The 20,153-nt window shown below is 42.6% G+C and overlaps 1 protein-coding gene across 1 annotated transcript in view; it reads right to left on the reverse strand.

Annotated features, from left to right (window-relative positions):
- The window catches only part of Syne1 (spectrin repeat containing nuclear envelope protein 1), a 471,763-nt gene that overhangs the window by 187,475 nt on the left and 264,135 nt on the right, over positions 1-20,153 (reverse strand). The window contains exons 66-76 of the mRNA XM_028764327.1: positions 19,682-19,837; positions 19,360-19,530; positions 18,410-18,736; positions 16,497-16,649; positions 15,959-16,126; positions 13,947-14,123; positions 11,469-11,615; positions 6,832-6,957; positions 5,547-5,723; positions 3,325-3,590; positions 163-2,323 (exon numbers count right to left, since the gene is read on the reverse strand). Coding sequence (XP_028620160.1) covers positions 163-2,323; positions 3,325-3,590; positions 5,547-5,723; positions 6,832-6,957; positions 11,469-11,615; positions 13,947-14,123; positions 15,959-16,126; positions 16,497-16,649; positions 18,410-18,736; positions 19,360-19,530; positions 19,682-19,837 — 4,029 coding nt within the window. The remainder of the gene's footprint in view (positions 1-162; positions 2,324-3,324; positions 3,591-5,546; positions 5,724-6,831; positions 6,958-11,468; positions 11,616-13,946; positions 14,124-15,958; positions 16,127-16,496; positions 16,650-18,409; positions 18,737-19,359; positions 19,531-19,681; positions 19,838-20,153) is intronic.

Below are 20,153 nucleotides of genomic sequence, written 5' to 3' on the forward strand. Positions count from 1 at the left end.
TTACGGACTCCACATCACAGATGCTGGATTAATACGAATAACCCACATACTTAAGTAAAATAAAGCTGGAGTTTTAAACAGAGAACCAACCCAAACCAGATTTTTCACGTATTTACAAATAAGCAGCCTGGAAAAAAGAAAGATAGAGCGCCCTCTACAGACCTGCCGGGTGCACAGCGCTTCCTGCACATCTTGATCTAGCTCCTTGAGCTCAGCCAGCGTATGCTCCAGGTCTGCAGAAATCAGCTCCTTGGCTTTGGTGAACTTCTCCTGTTCCTTGTGACTCAAAGCACTCATTATCCTCAGGCTGGACAAGACCTCCTCCTGGTGGATCTGGATCTTTCGGATCTCCTCCTGGATGTCCTGGAGGCTGAGGTCAAGGCACACTGGCCCACTGAGCTCTGCCTTCACTCTCCGAAGCCAGTCTAGGGAACGGCTCATCTCAGTCTGGAAATCTATGCTCTGTACCATTCTGCTCTCACACTCTGTCACCATGTCCCCGATGTCCAATGTCATCTGTTTCAGCTCCTCCTGCCAGGACTGGACCTGGCCCTTGGCTTTCTCATAAGCCGTGGGATCGAGGTGTGGAGAAAGATCTTCTAGGTGCGTGGCTACTCGTTTGAGCAGAATCCCCGAGTCCTGCAGGCTGCCTGCCAGCGAGTGGTATACCTTGAGCTTCTCCTCTGCAGGCAGCGTCTCCTCATTCACTTTGGCCTGCTCCCTTTTCACGACTTCCAGCTGACTCTCTAGCTGCTGGCACATCCGTGAATGCTCTTTGTAAGCACTGGTGGTGTCTTCTAACAAACTGATCCTTTGCTCTGCTTGCCGCTTCAGCCTGTGATATAGGGTGGCCAGCTGTAGCATCCTCTCCGGCTGCCAAGGCTGACCTGTGCTTCGAAAACTCTCTTTTTTCTGGTTCAGTTCATTCACAGCTTCCCCAAGGGCCACCACCTCACCAAGAAGGGTTCTGTAGCTGTCTTGAAGAGACACACTCTCCTCAACGACTAGGTCTGAAGGCATTTTCCTCATTTTTAGGAACTGGTCTTCCAGGTCACTCAGAGACTGGGTTGTCAACTCGATCAAAGAAGCATATTCCTTTCGGGCCAGAATTGCTTCCTGGATTTTATAGAATTTATCCTTAGCCAAGGCGACAATGACATTGAGTTGTTGGGGCAGGGCATTGAGTTTTTCACTGAGGTAGGAGTGATCAACTTCATTTAACGATGGTAGCATGGCCTGTCCAGTCGTCTGTAGTGTGAGCAGAAGGTTTTCATACTCTGGAGATTGTTCCAGAATGCTTTGGTATTTGTCCAGTTGGGCGTGGAGTTCAACCTTCTCATTCATGAGATTGATCTCAGGAAATGTGACAATGTCTGCTTGTTTAAGCCAGTGGCAGGCTTTATCAAAATCTTCCTTAAAATGCTTTCTAGAAACCAGACTCTTCTCCAGCTCTTGCAACCTGTGACTGCATTTTTGTAAAACGGTGTCATAGACACTCTGCAACTCGTGGAGCTTTCCCAACACCTCATCTCTTTCTTGCTCTGTTATTCCTTTCATTAATTCCCGACCCTGCGCCCAAAGTCCAGTGACCTCATTTTGGTAAGTCTTGAGGCTGGCCTGGGCAGTCTTGCATGTTTTGACCTGCTTGCTCACATCATCTGGAAGTAGGCAGATATATTCCCGGAACATGATCTTTCGCTCATGTTGCTGGATTTGGCTGGTGGCCTGAAAGACTGCCATGAGAAACTGGGTTTTCTCAGACAAGGCCTTGTTCAAGTACTTTCTTCGCTGGCCCACCAAGTCGCTGAGACAACTCACATGCTTCTGAGCCTCTGAGAGTGCCTTCTGGATCACCTTCCGTTCATTGAGGCCAAGGTCAGCCATCACACGATCTGCGTCCTTCATCAAGGACTTCAGGAGTACCTGTTTGGCTTCCAGCTCACTGCAGATGGCCAGGTGGTCTGTGAGGAGGTGCTGAGCCATGCCAGGAGGTGGGCTCTGCTTCAGGGCCTCCACTAGGTTAGGCTGCTGCTCTTCAGCCCACTCCATCAGCTCCTGGAATCTGGATTGGACCACATTCAATTCCTCCAAGTTAGTGACCGACACCTGGATTTTCCTTTTGACAAGGTCCTCGAGCTGAAACCACCGTTGCTCGAAGTGACTGGTCTGTTCTCTAACCAGCTCTCTGTCATCGAGACTCAGCTGCTCTGTCAGCTTCTGTTTCTGGTCTTTCAGGTCGTCGATGGCATACTTTTTCTCCTGCAAGGCCAAGGCTAACTTCTTCAAAGCCTCCAAGTGGACAGCTGTGCTTTCTGCATTAGATCTGTAAACACACAGACAACACAGGAGCAAATCAGTTCCTTACCCCCTTAAATAACATTTCATTGAGGGGACATTCAGAGCTCAGATTCACTACGCCTACCTCAATTTATGGTTAACTGATGAAGCTGTTGGCGTTAGGAATTCAAGTCCCATCTAGCCCTTGAGTCAGATCAAGGGCTGACTACATGCTTCTCAGCTCTCTTTTTACTGGACAGTGCTGCTCTCTGACAATATCTCCATATGCTGTTAGCTTTCTCTGGGTCTGAATGATCTGTCTAGTAACATGATATGTGTTGTGTCACATTTAGCGAAACACATATCTACTGCAACGTAAGCAATAGTGTTTAGTACAATCAATAATAATCTATTTACAGTCATTCTTTTTGGATCAAGGGACAATAAATGATACAGTGCTAGATGGTACTATCTGGAAGGTATAACCAATGACTCATGGGCTGCCATGAGATGTTTTAATAACACAGCTTGTTTCCTATCTGCCCTCTGCTTCCTGGTCCAAGATGTGGTGATAGATCAACTGTATACCCCTACCACTGTGAGGATGCCCAACACTGCATCTTTCCCTCTACAATGGACTGGATCCCACTCAAACTCTGAGCCTAAACAATACTTGGTCAGAGCAACAGTAACAACAACAAAAGTATCTTATACAGTGACCAAACTTGACTACAGTACATAGACTGTATTACTTCCCAGACGTGCAAGGAAACTTTTGGAATATGAATTTAAACATGGTTTAAGATGGATCTACTGTACAGAGTCATGGATGACAAGCAATGATTGGCAGTTACTCAAGGTGAAAACATTCAGAGTCATTATCATGGGAATAGTGTCGGAGACCACAGCCAAAACCATCTCTTTCGCTTATTGGTAATTGGTGCTAAATCAAACCAGGAAGCCCTCCTGCACAAAATGAGGAGGTTAGTGATATTCTGTCAACTTCTGACTTAGCATCATGGCGAACCACTGGGTGGTTTCTGCTACCTGGCCAAGTTGTCCCATTCTGTAGTAAACTTCTCAAGAAAGGCTTCAACAATACTGAGGTGGTCATGGTAACTGCTGGTTCTCTGAAGGTCCTGTTCTCTCTGTGCACATAGCTTGTCAGACTGGAGGCAAAGGTCTTGCCATTGGTCATTCAGGTGGGTTATTTCCTTGTGCTCGGGGGACTCTTGGTTCTTTGTTAACTTGTTCACCTTTTCTACAATGGTGCTCACAGAGGCCTGCTTGCACTGTAGCTGTGTAACAAAATCCTGAAAGTAACAATGGAAAACAAGACATAAGCTATAAACCCTCCTGAGTGAGCAAACTGAAATGCAGATACAATAGCTTCGAATATAGAAAAAAAAAAACATGAAAAAAAAAACCCACGATTCTTTCTCTAAACACAAATTCCGAACTGTGAAAGAATCAGAGTAATTTTGATATTTTCTTGCTTTGTATTGTTTTGAGAGGTATGCTTCCTTAAAGTAAGGTCTTATTTTTCTCAAAATTGTATGGAAAAAACTTTTAAATAAAAACAAAATAAAGAGTCTATGCTTTTATGGAAAAAAATAAATTTACTCAGGTTTCCTCTATTCTTTTTTATTCGGTAGTTACAAATAATATTCCAGTAGGAAGTAGAAATAACTTATTATCAAAGAAAGCAGTCTTTTTTGTTTTTGTTTTTTTGTTTTGTTTTGTTTTTTATTTTTTAAAATGTTAATCAAAGGCTTTATAAGTTTGGTAATGCTCAATAACAAGATGCCCATACAATCAGAATTGTAACCCAATACCCAACCTAGATATACCAACTATCTTTGACTGGCGGAGACACGCGAACATCTGCCTCCATGCTCCCCTCCCCTACTCTTCTCTCTCTCTCTCTCTCTCTCTCTCTCTCTCTCTCTCTCTCTCTCTCTCTCATCTCCTAGCTCCTCCTCCTCTCCTTACTCCTCCCACCATAGCTCCTCCTACATATCATCCTTCCTGTTAAGATAAAACTTTTCTCTCAAAATACAATTAGAGCATAACTATACCAATTTGTATTAGTAAGGTACAAGATAGACCTAATACCCAGTCCATCATTTTGTTGACTAACCAGAACCTCTGTCATCTCTCCTAACTACAAGACTTAGTTCTGAACCTGCAAAGAAAGCAGTCTTAAAGCTTGTTTAAAATATGACCCTCTTTCCAATCAAGTTAATATACTTATAATTCTCAAGTATATACAAATCTGTATAGATTATAAATATATTTCTGCTTTATTTAAATTAATTGCATATTAAGGATGCCTTTAACAAGTGGGCTTACATTCTTATAGCTAGAGTATAGTACAACCAATTTAAGCTTATTCCTGTCTAGCTTACAAGTAAATGAGACTCAGACTATGATTATTTTATTTGGCTTTGACAATTACTGTGGGGGAGGGTAACCCCTAATCTACTTTTTTAACTGCTAGCCTGGCTTCCTGCCCAGTGATGTACCCCAAATACTTGCTGTTTCTCCCAGCCATGTGCTCATGGTTCCTTTTCTCTCCTGGTGCCTTCTCCTCCCCCCTCATTTTCTCTCCTCTCTCCTCCTTCACCTCCAGCAAGCAGACTTAAAAGACACCTACCTCTAATCTCTCTAGTAATTGGCTGTAGTCATTTTTATTTAAGGAATAGTTTTAAATTGAGGAACAGTGTTTGTATGACAAAACCTGGTAAATGTTATAATTCACCCAAAGGTCTAGATCTTTGGGTACACAATTTAGCACTACAATACTTAGCAACAGACCAAACCTCAAGACTCTATGCTAAGACAATCTGAACGCTAAGGCCCTGTGTTTGTTAAATAGTCTAGTTCTATGGGCTAAAGGTCAGCTATTTTGCTTATAAACAGTGAATGTTTCATATGAAAATGGCCATAGAGAACTCAGAGAATATATACAAAATGTTATTTATTTACTTACTGAGATGGCGTCTTGCTACAGTGTCTGGGCTAGTCGACCTCCTGGGCTCACGACATTTTCCCTTCCTAGCCCCTAAGTACAGAAAACTACAGGTGCACAATACTGTGCTCAGTATATGCTTCATACTCTCTTACTGTTTAAGTGACTGTCCCAGTGTCTAAGGATTCTCAAACCCCTGGGCAGACAGAAGTGAACGTAACGTATTGAGTACATTGCATCTCTTGCTCTGTCTTGGCCTCCTCCCTGACCCCGACCCTATGCAGGCATCAGTTCCTACCTTTACTTGCAAGACCATGTTCTGAGCAATATTTATCTCTAGCTCAGCATGCCTTCTCTTCATGTTCTGCAGCTGTTGGTCAGCATCCTGTAGGTAAATCCAGAGCTCGGCCTTCAGGTTCTTGATCTCTTCCCAGCCCTGAGTTAAGTTCTGTGCTTGGACCAGCCTTTGCTCAATCTGGAGAAAACACAGTTAAAGGTTATCAGATCTCCATAGCCTCCTCCCTCCATGGCCTCATTTCTGTTCAGTGAATCTGACATATGGGTTGTCAGTGGGCCCATGGGCAGAGCCTGACCCTGTGCTTACACTCAGCTAGATCTGAAAAGCACTGTGTCGAGAAAAACAGATTGCCTTTAAGCTTAAACGTTTCCAGCGAATAAAAACATCTAAGAGTTCTCCCATGTGATTTTAATCAGTGCTTCAAAGAGCCAAGAAATTTTACCAATGTATGAAATCAGAAAGTGCCCCAAGACTTTTCCCATCAGGCCAAGCAGTAAATACATCTATTTGACTGGTAAATTGGGGTTTGAGTAATTAAGAAAGGCTCACATCTCTTATACATTTATCTTTAGTCTTTAAAACCTTGGGTCAATGTTGCTACCTGCTTTTTGATTTGGTTGTTTGTTTGTTTGAAACAGGGAATTATACAGCTTAGGGTGGTCTGGAAGTTCTGACAATCTTCCTGCTTCGACCTCTTCCACCCCGACCCCAAGGGTGGGATTACAGATTTACCACACTGTTATACACAACCCTATCAATGTTTTAGATTGTCTTTAGATCTGCTCTTCTGGCTTTTGGAAGTATATAATTTGTTTTATTACAACTATTCAGGATAATTGATTCTGTCACCCTTGGAAGGATTTAAGTACTAGCCTGGGCTAGTTGGTGGGCCTGATAGAAAGAAGCTAGGGCAAGGGGCTCTTCATACAGAGTATTACATAGAGAACAGAATGGGAAAGGAGAAAGGAATGTCAGAAAGAGGTGTGAGGGAATAGGAAAACTGCCTGAGACTGGTAATTAAAGTGGAGGAAGTTGCCAGTGGCGGTGGTTGAATAGACTAAACAGTTCAGTTGTGATTCCAGTATCTTAGTAGCTACCTTCATTTCTGTGATGGCAAAAATTCATATATTGATTCATTACTATGGCTCGAAGAGGGTTATACCAAGAATATCCCCAGAAATATTTTTCTTTAAACCTTACAGTCTTTGAAGATGAAGGGAACATAACAAGACAGACAAAACAATTAGCTGTGATCATGAACATTTTTTTTTTTTTTTTTTTTTACCAGCTGCTCTGTTTGCTGAATGTCTTTTGCTGCGTTTTTCACTGAGGAGTCTGACAAGTCACACACGGAGCACAGGAGATCCAAGTAGGTCCTTGCCTGCTCTTGCAGAGCTCTGAAGTGTTTGACCTGGGGAAAAAAGGGATTGTCAGATTGAACAAGCGGGGTGCACTGTTTTGGTGGCCAATTGTGCGGTTGGTAGCCTTTTATTGATATTTCAAAAATCATTTTGTTATGGCAAGTGTTTTCAACACTGTCCTGAAATATATTTGTGACTCACGGGAGAGAATTCAAAACACACGGGCGGATCTGTTTGTCTGCCATCTGCTTCCCATTATAATTAAAGCTGTCTTCGTGGTCTGGGAAGAGGGGAATGGAAGGCTTGTCTCCAGATTCTCTAGCTTTTCTACCAGCATTCTCATTTAGGAAAAAAAAATCACAGCACACTTGTCTCTGCTTATTTACATGCTTGAGTATTATAGCGTGGAGAAGGATGAGCTAGGAAGCTTCTTTGGAATGATATGACTTGGGTTCCTTATCAGATTCCAAGAATGGCTTATTAGTGTAGTTTTTTTTTTTATTTCTTCATGAAAACACAGAAACATAGCTGCTTTGCATTGAAGAAGCGTATGTTTTAGATACAGGGTATAAAGTGCTCCAAACAACACAATCTTGGCTCTCACGAGACTGGCACTCTTCTGGGGACAAACAAGGTAATAGGTCAGCAGATGCATGGCTGGCACACCAAGTGCGGAAGAAAAGGTGCTGAGAGGCTTGACTGTGTGGGGAAAGCCCTGCTACTCCACAAGCAGCATATCTCCAAGACGGCTCAGAGCATTAGATCTGAACATACTGGGGAAGTGAGCCACCAAACAGGACAAAGATAATCTAAGATGGGCAGTGGGTGCAAAGGGCCAAAGCAGTGGGAACACTGAGTAGACAGATACCAAGTCATAGAGGCTGTCAATCAGAGGTCAAGGGAGTAGACAGAGATCACATCATGGAGACTGTCAATCAGAGATCAACAGAGTAGAGAGATCAAGTCATGGAGGCTGTCAGAGATCAAGGGTGAACAGAGACTAAGTCATGGAAGCTATCAAAGGGGATTAATTGCATCTGCAATAAAAGGCTGGAAGACAAGGAATGGCTTGAGAAAGCTCATGTGTAAAGAGCTTGTGCCATGTAAAGAAAATGTGCCATGTGTCCACAGTACAATTTTATTCTGCTCTAAGGAGAGACGGAATCATGTGCTGTGGAGGTATATAGGTGGAACTGGAAGCTACCATGTTAAATAAGACAAACCTTCTGACATTCTGCTCTCTGCCTCTAGTCAGCATATCTAGTCTCAGAACCACTGACATCTGAGGTAAATAGCTCTTTGAGGGTAGGCCTGTCCTAAGCACTCTGGAATGTCCAGTAGTATCCTTGGACTGTATCTGCTCAGAATCAGCATCATCCCAACTACTGCTAATTGTGGCAACTTACACTGTGTTTGATCGCTACTAAATGGCCCTGGTGGGGGTAGGGGACATAATAAGATGTCCCCTAAGTTCAGACCACTACTTCAGTCTCAACAAATTTTAAAAAGTAAACTCCTTGCTACCTCAAATCTTCCTCTGTTAGACAAATTATGAAAATCCATGGGCTGTGGCATAAAATTTGGAATTTATTCTAAAAGATGATGGATAGCATTGGATGAATCATGACCAGGCCTTGGCCTGAATGTTACTCTTAACATGGAGTGAACGAACAGTCTGCAGAAAACACATGGAGCAATAGAGGACACAGAGGACTTGTCAGCTTCTCCTGTGGCTGTAAGAAATACACATCTATTTCCAATCATGCAGTGTCTTGGGTGTTCATTCAATGTGCAAAGTGTTTCACATCCAGTTATTCTTACTAACCATAACCAGTGTGAAAAGCACCATCTAGCATATCATGACCTCACAATAAGCAGTGTGAAAAGGACCATCTCATGTCCCACGATGCAGAGGAGTTCTTCTAGCCCAGAAGGATGAATTTTTCAAAATGACAAGAAAATAAGCTGTCATGAATTGAGTTATAATCCCCAGCACCCAGGAGACAGAGACAGACAGATATCTGTGAGTTTGAGGCCAGCCTGGTCTACAGAGTAAATTCCACAGGTTACATGGAAAATCCTGATCTTGAAAAAAAAAATTAAACTAAATTTTAAAAATTTAAAAAAAATTAAAAATGCATGTAATTTAAAGGATAATGATTTATTTCATGACTAACACAGTTACCTTAATCCTAACCAATAGAAACAGCTTCAAATGATGATTGCTAAATTAACTTCAAAGGTAGATATGCCATTATTTCTTCTCAGTTCCTCAATTCCTAACTCCATGCCTCATAGAAATGTGATTTTGATTGGAATCAGATTGTTGCATTAGTTTCTTGTGGTCACTCAGAGTGTTGCTGGTATGTACTATGGAGTGCTTACTAAAAGAGGGATACTGGCAAGTCAGAATACAACGTGGGGCCACAGTGTAGATGCTGGTTAAAGCTTGACACTGAATCTGCCCCGCGAGGAATCCTCAGTAGTGGGGAGCTCCAGCTATATCGTATTACCAGTCAACTGTGGGGGGCCTGTACATTCTCGCCTGAAGACAGTGCCTAACAAGGAAAACATTAACTAGCTGGGACAAAACAAAGGAAAAAGAACAGAAAGAAAATTTGACCAAACAAAATTTGTTCGCCTTCATGTCTGAGATCCAGATGGCCCACAGCCTCTCTAGTTCCCTTCTGTGGCTTCTTTCAAGTGGGAGGCCAGCATATGGAAAGGGGAGGGGGAGAGCTACACACTCAGGAACTTGAGCAAGACCAGTGTCTCATCCTGGTTAGTGTAGTAAATCCTTCCCTGTTCTGGCGCACAGCCATTGCAAGAAACTCTTTGTGTGGCACCCACCCCTTCCTTCTTGGTGGCAACACAGGAGAAAAATTAATTTTTGTTTTGAAATGTGGTAAGTAGAATTCATCAGTAATAAAGGCCCACATGGAGAAAAGGGTAACTCAAAGAAGCTCATGGTGGCAAGAAAATGTGGTTGGCGGCCATGATGGAGATGTATCTTCTGCCATAAAGCAGGATGTTGGAACTGAAGACCACTGTGTCAAGCAAAGCAAGCCAGGCTAAGAGGGACAAGCATCATGATTTTTCTCATACACAGACTTAGGAGAATGAAATAAAGGACTTCAGAGTAAATGGGGGCTATTAGGGACATGGGTGGAGGCAGGGGAGCGTAAGAGAGGGCAGAAAAGGTCTGATCAGAAGATGTGAGAGAATGCCACAAGGAAACTTACTGTTTCATATCATTTAATACACAATGCAAATTGTAAAAAGGAAAAATCAGAATCTAAATAGCTGTTAATTCTTTTTTTTTTTGGCTCAAAAAAAGGTACATTTATTTTTTTCTTATACAGTGCTTCCCAAAGTATGATATGTGTACTGATATGAACTTTTTGTGACTTAATAATGTAAGTCACTTAAGCCCAGTGCACCCTGGGAATGGAATAAATGGGCATGTTCTCTGTGAGGACTAAACAAACAAGGATGTTATATTGATCCCTGTCATAAGCAAATTTAAATCGTTACTTAATATTATTAATTCACCTGGCAGTAATAACATTCACAAACAAATTCCTGTATGTTATTTTCCCACAAGTTTCTCACTGCATGGTCGTCTGCCAGGCACAAAGGTTTTAGAAATATTTCTTCATATCAGAATGAGGTTTCCATAGCATGATTATAAGCCTGCAGATATTATATTACTACGCAATAGGTCTTTTTCATGTAACAACAATTAACATTCCCTTCATCAGCCACTCAGCAATCACTTCTGAAGCACACTGTGAGTGTGTGTGTGTGTGTGTGTGTGTGTGTGTGTGCGGTGGTGTGGCATGTGTGTGCATGTAAAGAGAGAAACAACAGTAGGGGGAATCAGTATTGCTTTTCTGTTTCCCATTCCCATCCCTTTGTGAGGTGACGTTTGAATTCAAGCATAGTCCAGAAGTATATATACATATACACAGCCAGTTCACTAGCCAGAGATTCTGTGCCCACAGGTTCAGTACACTGAAAGCACTGAAGAAAACCAAAATGTGTGTCATTAATATATCCAGACTTATTTCCTTGTCACAGCTACATATACAACCTCATAATAGTAGCTATCTTTGTAGGATTATATTGCATTAAGTATTCAAAATAATCTACAGAGGGTGTAAAGAATCTGGGTAGACATGGGTAAGTTTGTTGCCAATATCACACGCACACCATTTCCAACAAGGGACTGCACACCTGGGTATTAGACGGGGTCACTGAACAAACTCTCCATGCGTTTTGAGTAACAGTTGTACGTACAAGCATCATTTCATGTAAGAGAGAACCCAGACTCAGAGACATTAGGTACTGGAGCTGATAGATTAGGTTTTAGAGTTGAGGTTTGATGAAAGAACTATATTCTATTCCACAGGTCCACAGGTCCATATTCTCTCCATCTCTATGGTTAGAACATAGAGTATTGCCAAGGCCGGACCTCACTTATACGTCACTATTCCCTGAAGCCAGCATAGTTTTGAATGAATGAATGACTCCTAATAGCAAACTTCCCAGACTCCACTACCTGTTTAACAGCTTCCGCCCTGCTGAGAGGTGGCTGTGGGCTGGGCTTCAGGTCTGGCTGGACTGCAGAGATCCACGCCTGGCACTGCTGTAGAGTGTCTTGCCTGCTGACGTGCTTCTGAAGCTCATATTCCAAGCTGCGGTATACCTGAGACACAATAGAGCTGACATGTGACAGTTGACTTCTGTCTCTACAAACATCACTCTAAAACAACCAGGTTGAGCCAGTCCAGTTAAATCCCCAGGACTCCTTAGCGTTGTGCACATATCAACATGGCTGCATGTGTTTCAAAACGCAATGGCCATAGCCCACTTTATAATTCCTTGATATATTCATGTATAATAATGTCATATACAACAGACCCAGTGTTCATATATGGGGCAAAATGTGTTAGGGGACATGAAGTCATTGAAATCAATTCTCAAGAACATAGGCCAGAGGTTCTGGAAGCTTTCCCTCTGTATCATAAATACCGGAGTTTTTATTTAAACTAGGAGCTAAAAACAAAACATGAGTCAGCATCTTTAAAAGACAAACAAACTTTTCTAATTCTGATGCTCTCCTGGAAATAAATAATAGCATATGGGGACATGGAGGAGTTTCTGAGGCAGGCGTTGCACCAAGGAAGCGATATCAATAACAACAGTGCAGGGACCAGAGAGATGGCTCAGGGGTTGAGAGCATTTGCTCTTGGAGAAGCCCCAGATTTGGTTCCCAGGACCACATGGCCGCTCACGGCTATCTGTAACGCAGTCCCAGGGGATGAGAGCTGTCCCTGTCTGCAGGCACCATGCACGTACACAGTACAATACACACAATCAGGCAAATCACTCATACATGTAAAAACAAGGAAGTCTAAAAGGTTTAAAACAACCACAATTGGGATTCCTTCATACATTTTTTTCTAGTATGACTATTCAATTAATTTGTTTTCAACCATTTGACCGACATGGCTACTTGAGCTCATGTGAGCTCAAGGTTAGGCCGTGTGAGTTAGAAACCCTCAATTCAGAAGGAAAAAAAATATGTTTTCAAGGTGAATTTTTCAACTCTAAGGAATCAACTGATATCATCTGCAGTTTATTTTTTCTCTCATAAATACAAATTAATCTCTCTTTTCCAGTGTTATTTCATTACGTCCTCCTGGATGGCCCAATAACAAAAAGCACACTGTAATACTTCAAAAACAGAAACACTGTATATAATTTTAAAAAATCCTAAAGTAGGTGTGCATGGCGGCACATGTCTTTAATTCCATCAAGCTGGAAGGAAAAGCAGGCAGATCTCTGTGAGTTGGAGGCTAGCCTTGTCTACATAGTGAGTTCTATGCTAGCCAGGGTTACACAGTTAAGACCCTGTCTCAAAAACAGCAACACACAAAACAAAACAAAAAAACCCTACCCCATCAATAACAAAAAAAATCAAGGATCAAAATAATAAAAACCCAAACCTATAAAAATAGATATCAACTTGTTTACAATACTGGTTTTTACTAAAAGAATAATTATTATTTATTGTAGATTTATTTATATGACATTGAGAATGTAGTTTTGTGGAAATATGCCTATCAAAGTCTAATTGAAACTGACATATACATATTCTACTTCTTCAATTTTTATACACAAAAATGACCAAAAATATTGACTTAAAGTAGAAGCCAGGCTTTATTGTATTAAAAAATCAACAGTGGGGAAATTAAAATGCACTTATTTGAGTGCTATGAAATAAATGGCAGACTATAGGGAAGCTTTGATAGTGTGTAAATGAGTATAAATTGCCAATGTAACTTTTCTTTTTGTTTGTTTGGAGACAGAGTCTATACTTTCCAGCCTAGGCTAGCCTTGAGCTCATGGCAACCATCCTGCCTAAACCTTCCTAGTGCAGGGATTATGGGCATGAGCCATCACACCCAATTTACCAAACAACTTTTTAACTGTTTCCCTTTCTCTGCTCTCTGTCTCTGTCTCTCCTCCTCCACCCCTCTTCCTCCCCCTTTCCCCCTCTCTGAAACAGGGTACCACACATCACTCAGGCTGACTTAGAACTCGAAATACAATGTAGTATGGATAACTGTGACCTTTGGACGCTGTGGATTCTATTTCCATAATGCTAGGATTACAGACATGTGACACCACTCTTGATTTATATGTCCTGAGGCTCAAATTCATGGCGTTATGAATACTAGACAGGCACTCTACCAAGTGAGCCACATCCAGAGCCTAATATATTTTGATAATTAACTATGTTAAAAAGATTGGATGGAACTGAATGTCTGAATTTCCAAGCTTCCTCCAATGAAGTGGATGCCTGACATGTTTGTTTTGTGTTCACACACACACACACAAAAGCTGTGAACTCTTCTTACTTCCTGTCTGGCAAAACCCCAAAGCTACTCCAAGGACTCTGGCATTTGTCCTTTATGAAAATCTAGCCTTCCTCTTCAGTCCATCACTGCATGGACCACTCTGGACCACTCACCCTCTGGGCTGTGCTGCAGATGGCTGAGTAACTGTCCTTCGTGCCCTGCAGGTGTGCTTGCACACTCTGCTTCTGCTTTGCTTGCAGATGGTCTGGGCACTGGCCAATCAAAGTGTCACCTTTGGTTTTAAGGTTGTCCAGACGGTCTTCAAATCCTGCTATTTCCTCCATCATTGCCTGCAAAACATGAAGAATGTAGAGAGCGCCCAGAATTCCATTCTCAGCTTGAAACAACCTCTTTATTAAGCATCAAGTTTAAGAGCTAATTCTATTGTCTAACAAACGTTTTTAAACATGTTTTTTAATTTCTCTTGGTTATGCTTTAAGTGAAAAAGCACATTTGTATTTCAGTAAGCCACAGATAGGAAGGGTGAATGATTTATGGATTAGTCACATGACAATGACGTGATTTTAAGACTATAGTGTGTTTATGCCTGGTCTCAGAGAGGTATCTGTAAGGGTAATGCAGCCAGGGTAAAAGGGGGAGGGGGAGAGGGAGACCACATCCTGAGATCACTGCAGGAATGGGCTATCTGCTGGATTAGCATCTGTTCTAACTAGTCTTTGTTCTACATGACACAAACTATGGTCATCTAAGAAGGGATATCAGCTGAGAAAATGCCTCTATAAAATTGGTCTCTGGGCAACTCTACAAAGCATTTTTATTACTCCAATCAAATCTGTCTAATCAAGCTAATGATTGATGTGGGAGTGCCCAGCACACTGTGGGGCGGGGTGGGGCAGGTGGTCCTGAGTTGAAGAGGAAAGCAGCTGGGCAAGCCACAGAGAGCAAGCCAGTCAGCAGTGGTCCTCTGGTCTCAGCTCTTGCACTGAACTCCTGGTCCTCCATGATGGAGTAAGGATGGTGATGAGCTGTGAGGTGAAATTAGTCCTTTCCTCCCCACGTTGCCTTTGGGCATGGCGTTTATCACAGTGATAGGATACGAAACAGGACAGCATGTTTTTAGAGCCTGATAGAAAATGTCAGCGCAGGTGCTCATTTCCCGTCCGTGTATCCACAACCCCACCTAGCTTCCAGCATCAGGAGAGATCTGGAATGTTCAAGGAGAGCTGCTCAAAGATTAGTGGTTTTCTATTCTTATTAGTGAGGGGAAAAGCTTCCTCTGACAAAGAGGCTTATGGCTTTCATGACACACCACAAGGTATCGATTCCATCATAGATAATTTCTCGTTAAGATCAAGGCATATGATCTCAAAAGATCATTCCATAAAATGGTCCACATGCCATCTGTCACCAGTACACACAGTTACTAAGAATACAGATCTATAAAGATAAGAAAGTCTGTTGCTCTTTCTGGTTCATAGAAAGGCATTCTCTGTGATTTCCGGCACAGTTATGGAGTGAGACGTCAGAAGGACAAGCTGTCCCAGAGATTCTTAGGTCCCTGCTAGGAAAGGTGTGCGGCTGGGGTAGGATGCAGACTGACTAGCCCTGTGTTACACATTTGGCATATATTTCTAAAGCCAAAGGAATCCCTTCCTTTGCTAAATGATCCCACAGGGAGCAGCACTATTTGGAGGTGTGGCCTTGTTGGAGGAAGTCTGTTACCGTGGGCCAGGCTCGGAGGGTTCTTATGCTCAAGTCTGGTCAGTGTGTCTCAGTCTTCTTCAGCTGCCTGCTTACCTGGGTGGAGAGCTCTTCTGCCAGCATCATGTCTGCCTGCATGCTGCCAAGCTTCTTACCATGGTGATAATGGACTAAATCCCTGACATTGTAAGCCAGCCCCAATTAAATGTTCTCCTTTATAAGAGTTGCTGTGGTCATGGTGTCTGTTCACAGCAGTAGAAACCTTTAGCCAAGACAGCTCTCAATTGTCAGATGTGTTTGAGACTCATACCAGGTTCTTGAAGCAGCCATATTCATAACTGCACTTGAACACAGATGTATGCACACAAATACGCACACATGTGCGTGCACACACACACACACACACACACACACACACACTGGCAGGGTGATCAAAGCCAGCCTGTGGTGACATTAGCTGTACCTTATGATGGGCAAGCTGCTGGGTGATGGTCTCTAGGCTGCTTGTCTCCAAAAGATCAGGTGCCACCAGGCGGCCAGACATCTGCAGCAGCCATTTTTCTACCTCTTGGAGCTCAGTGTTGTAGTCTTCGTGGTCTCTGACTTTTGCTTCCAGACTGCAGACACGTTCCTACAAAACCAGGTGCGTGTCAGTTGACTTTTGAGCTCCAAACCTACTCAAGTATTGTGTCATATTTAAGGAATTATAAGATAACTAGTAAGCTAGGCAGTGTGAATTGTATCAGAAAAACTACCAGGATGGAGCTGGGGAGTGATTCAGGGGTGGAGTGTATGGTTAATACATTCAAAGCCATGGGCTCCATCTCCAGCATCTAACAGAAAACTAATTAAGTAGAAACTCATCAAGAAAAGGGGAAAAACCTCAGGCATCGGACTACTAAATGTGTCTATGATGTATGTCAGCCCTTGAGTCTGTGGCAAAGAGGAAGAAGGCGGGTTTCGTCCTGGGGAGTCCGTGCTCCCAGCAGCTCCCTCCTCACCTTTCCTATCCTGCAGAGGTCCTGGAAGTCACTTTGAAGTTTTTGTATCTTGTCCTTTAACGTCTGATCCTGTACCAGTTCCAGAAGTGCCTCACCCTTCTCTTGCACCGAGGTCACGGATGGCTCGTGGGACAGCACCGTTTGTTGTAGTGACTTGAATCACAGAAACAAAAAGGGGGAAAACAGTCATCTCATCCAGGTGAACAAGAAGAAAATACACAGTGCCTGTGGAAGGCATGATACCACCCACCTCAAGAAGGCCCTGGCAAATATTTATTGAACCAATAAGTACCAAGAACTAAAGAGAATATATACATCTCAGTATAGCTATGCTATGGTTTTTTTTGTTTTGTTTTTGTGGGTTTTTTTGTTTTTTTTTGTTTATTTTTATTTTTTATTTTTTTTTAGACAGGGTTTCTCTATGTATCCCTGGCTGTCCTGAAACTCACTCTGTAGACCAGGCTGGCGTCAAACTCAGAAATCTGCTTGCCTCTGCCTCTCAAGTGCTGGGATCAAAGGCGTACACCACCACTGCTTGGCACTATGCTAGTTTTAAATAGTGTGCAGAGGAAAGCAAAACATGGACTGGCCTCTCAGTAGTGGAGAAGAACTTAGAGAAAAACATTTCATTTAACAAAACTGAACACAGTTCATATTTCTGCCTCCCACTTCATTATATTCAACAGATATAAATGTCAACAAAAAGCCATGTGAGGAACCATCTCTGAGTTTAGAGGTCACGAAGTCTGCTGTGGATTGAATTAGAGGTGGCCTTAAATAGAAAACATTTAGCAGCAAACTTGCTGAGACAGGCTCAAGACATACTTAACTCTGCTGGGCTTTGATGGGAAATGCATCATCTTCAGTGACAAGCTACCAAGCCTTGTGGGGAGGCCAAGGTACAGCATAGTAGCTAGAAATCCCACAAGCTTCCTCAGAAGCAGCTTTGAGTGAGCCAGCACACTGTCTTTCTTAAAGACTATTGCTAAGCCTTCGAGGTCGCTTCAAACCCAGATGGCCTACAGGTCTGTCAAGGTACTGGGCAATGAATTTTATATGTGTATGTGTGTCTCTGTGTACTTGTGTGTGTGTCTATATGTGTCTGTGTGTATATGTGTGTGTGTCTGTATTTATGTATGTATGTACATGTATTTCTATCTTGATATCTATGCCAACTTTTCCAGGTGGGTAGAAAAGTGTAAGTCACTCAAGACAACATGTCACATGTAAATGGAAACCAGCTTCGGTGACTATTTTGAAAGTCTGAGCAGATGAATCTATAACTTTCTCTGCTATTTTAATATCTCTTCTATATCTATAAAATGTGTTACTGTTCCTTCAGGAACTAAATTCTCTGGCGTTTACCTAGGATTGGTTGATTAGAATTTTTGTCTTTAAATTGTCTATTTCATTTTCAATTTGCTGTAGGTCAGATACAAAGAAGACTGGGGAAACCAAAATAAAAAGAAGTAGAAGAACAACGGACGTGGCAAGATGGAGTAGATGTATTGTGAGTGACAAAGGTCACATCTAAGAATCATGTAGTCAAGTTACTGGAAAAACTTGCAAAAATATCTCCTAATATTTTTAAGCTTATGATTTTGAAGTTGGCCCATTCCTAGTGACGTTCAGCCACATGAGGCTCTCAGGCTGGGGGTTAAATATTCCTGAGAAGACCCATATCTATCTTCACCATAAAGGTGTCCATTGATTGATTATGTCAACTTTTGAATATCAGTCCCTAATAGGAAAAATAATGCCAAAGTAGTACACTTAGCCAAATATAGCTTCAGAAGTTATCAGGAGAGAGGATGCAGGTATGTACACTTCAGCACTTCAGGATCAATAACTCTTCCATTTGCTCCCTGCCTGACGTGTGCACGCACGTGTGTCAGGGGTTAGCAAGGCGCTACCTTGTATTTGGATAGCTGTGCTTTTTTCTCATATAGCTCCATTTTTGGTTCTTCGGGCGTGCGCAGGGTTTCCTGGTATTCTGTCATCCACCGGGTCAGCACTTTGTATTTATCTGAGAACTCTTTGGCTAAGTGAAGGCCCTTCTCCAGGCTCATGTGCTCCTTCCGGACAAGGCTCGTCAGGTTCTTCAGCTGTTCCATGTGGGTGTGGATCTCCTTCCTCAGTGCCTCGGCCTCACTCTCCTCCAGGAATTTCACGGCCCTCTCCCCTTTCTCTCGAGCTGATTTCAGCAAACTGTGGCCCTTCTCCATGTCTTTTAATAAAACCTGAGAAAGAAAGTGGGTTACTATTGCTGTGACAAAACACCATGACCAAAAGTGACTTGGGGAGGAAAGGGTTTACTTCACTCACAGTTCCATACAAGAGTTCATCATTGGAACCAGTAAGGACAGGAACTGGGAGGCAGCAACTGATGCTCAGTCTGCTTTCTTATAGAACTCAGAACGACCAGCCCAGGATGGCAGCACCCACATTGGGCTGAGCTCTCCCCTGTCAATCACTAACTAATAAATACCCTACAGGCTTGCCTATAGCCCAATCTTATGGAGGCATTTTCTCCACTAAGGAGAAACTCCCTGTTAATGCTCCAGGATGTAATAAGAGTAGTTGTAAAAATCTAACTGCCAGGCTTTGTGTCATGAAGACTGGGAGAACAGCTGCACATAGGCCATTCAGACGATGAGCTATCACACATAAGTGGAGTCAGCTTTGGCCTGAAATCATGTGGAAACATCTTTGGAATACATGGATGAGCTGAATGTCATCAATCACTTGGCATCAGAAAGAGCACACATGCTTCTAGATCTACACGGGAAATAGGGTGGGGGTGGGGGAAGAGTCATGGAGAAGGAGGGGAGAGAGGGGATGAGCCAGAAGGATGCATGCCTACCTCCAATGTCTTCAATTTTTTCCCCATCATTGGTTCATCGACTTTATCAATTGTGGTAGCCACATTCTTCAAGTTTTTATGAGTGGAGCTATACCAATCCGAATAGGAACTGAGGGATGATTCTGTCTCCTCCAGACACTGGATTTCCTCTTCTAAGAATTTTATTTGCTCCTGTGAAAGTAAAGAGAAGTCTGAACTGCAGACGAAAGCCCTGGGGCCGGGGTCACTGTGGACCATGAGTATCTTCAGCTGACGTTGGAAAGACCACTTTGGTTCAAGATGGTGGCTGTCCCTTGTAAGCATGGGGGAGGGGACAGCTCACCAGCACTTGGAGCAGCAGGGCCTGGTACCGGGAAGTCAGCTGGGTGGCCTGGCAGCCCATCCTGCTGCTCACGTGGCTCTCCTCCAGGATCTCCTGTGCTCTGGTTCCCACCTCCTCAACCTCATCTCTGTGCGCTGACAGGTCTTCATGCCACTTCTGATGTATGAAACCAGAGACAAAGAAACTCAGACCTGGACATTCTTAAATAAGACAAATACTGTACGCATCTGCTGGAGAGAACATGATTTCTGTGTGTGTTTGTGAGTATATCTATTCTGAGATGCGGTCTTGAAAGAGTACCAAATATAATCTTTGTAGAAAGTTATGTCACAAAAGTGCCATTAGCAATTGTATACTTACAACTCTGGGTACCTTTCTCTGTCTTTTATACTTCAAGGTTCTTCTGTCTTTTATACCTTTGTCTTTTATACTTCAGGTTCAAATGTCTGTTTTTTTGTTTGTTTGTTTGTTT

This window comes from Grammomys surdaster, unplaced genomic scaffold, assembly GCF_004785775.1.
Source record: "Grammomys surdaster isolate TR1022 unplaced genomic scaffold, NIH_TR_1.0 143, whole genome shotgun sequence".
NCBI lineage: Eukaryota > Metazoa > Chordata > Mammalia > Rodentia > Muridae > Grammomys > Grammomys surdaster.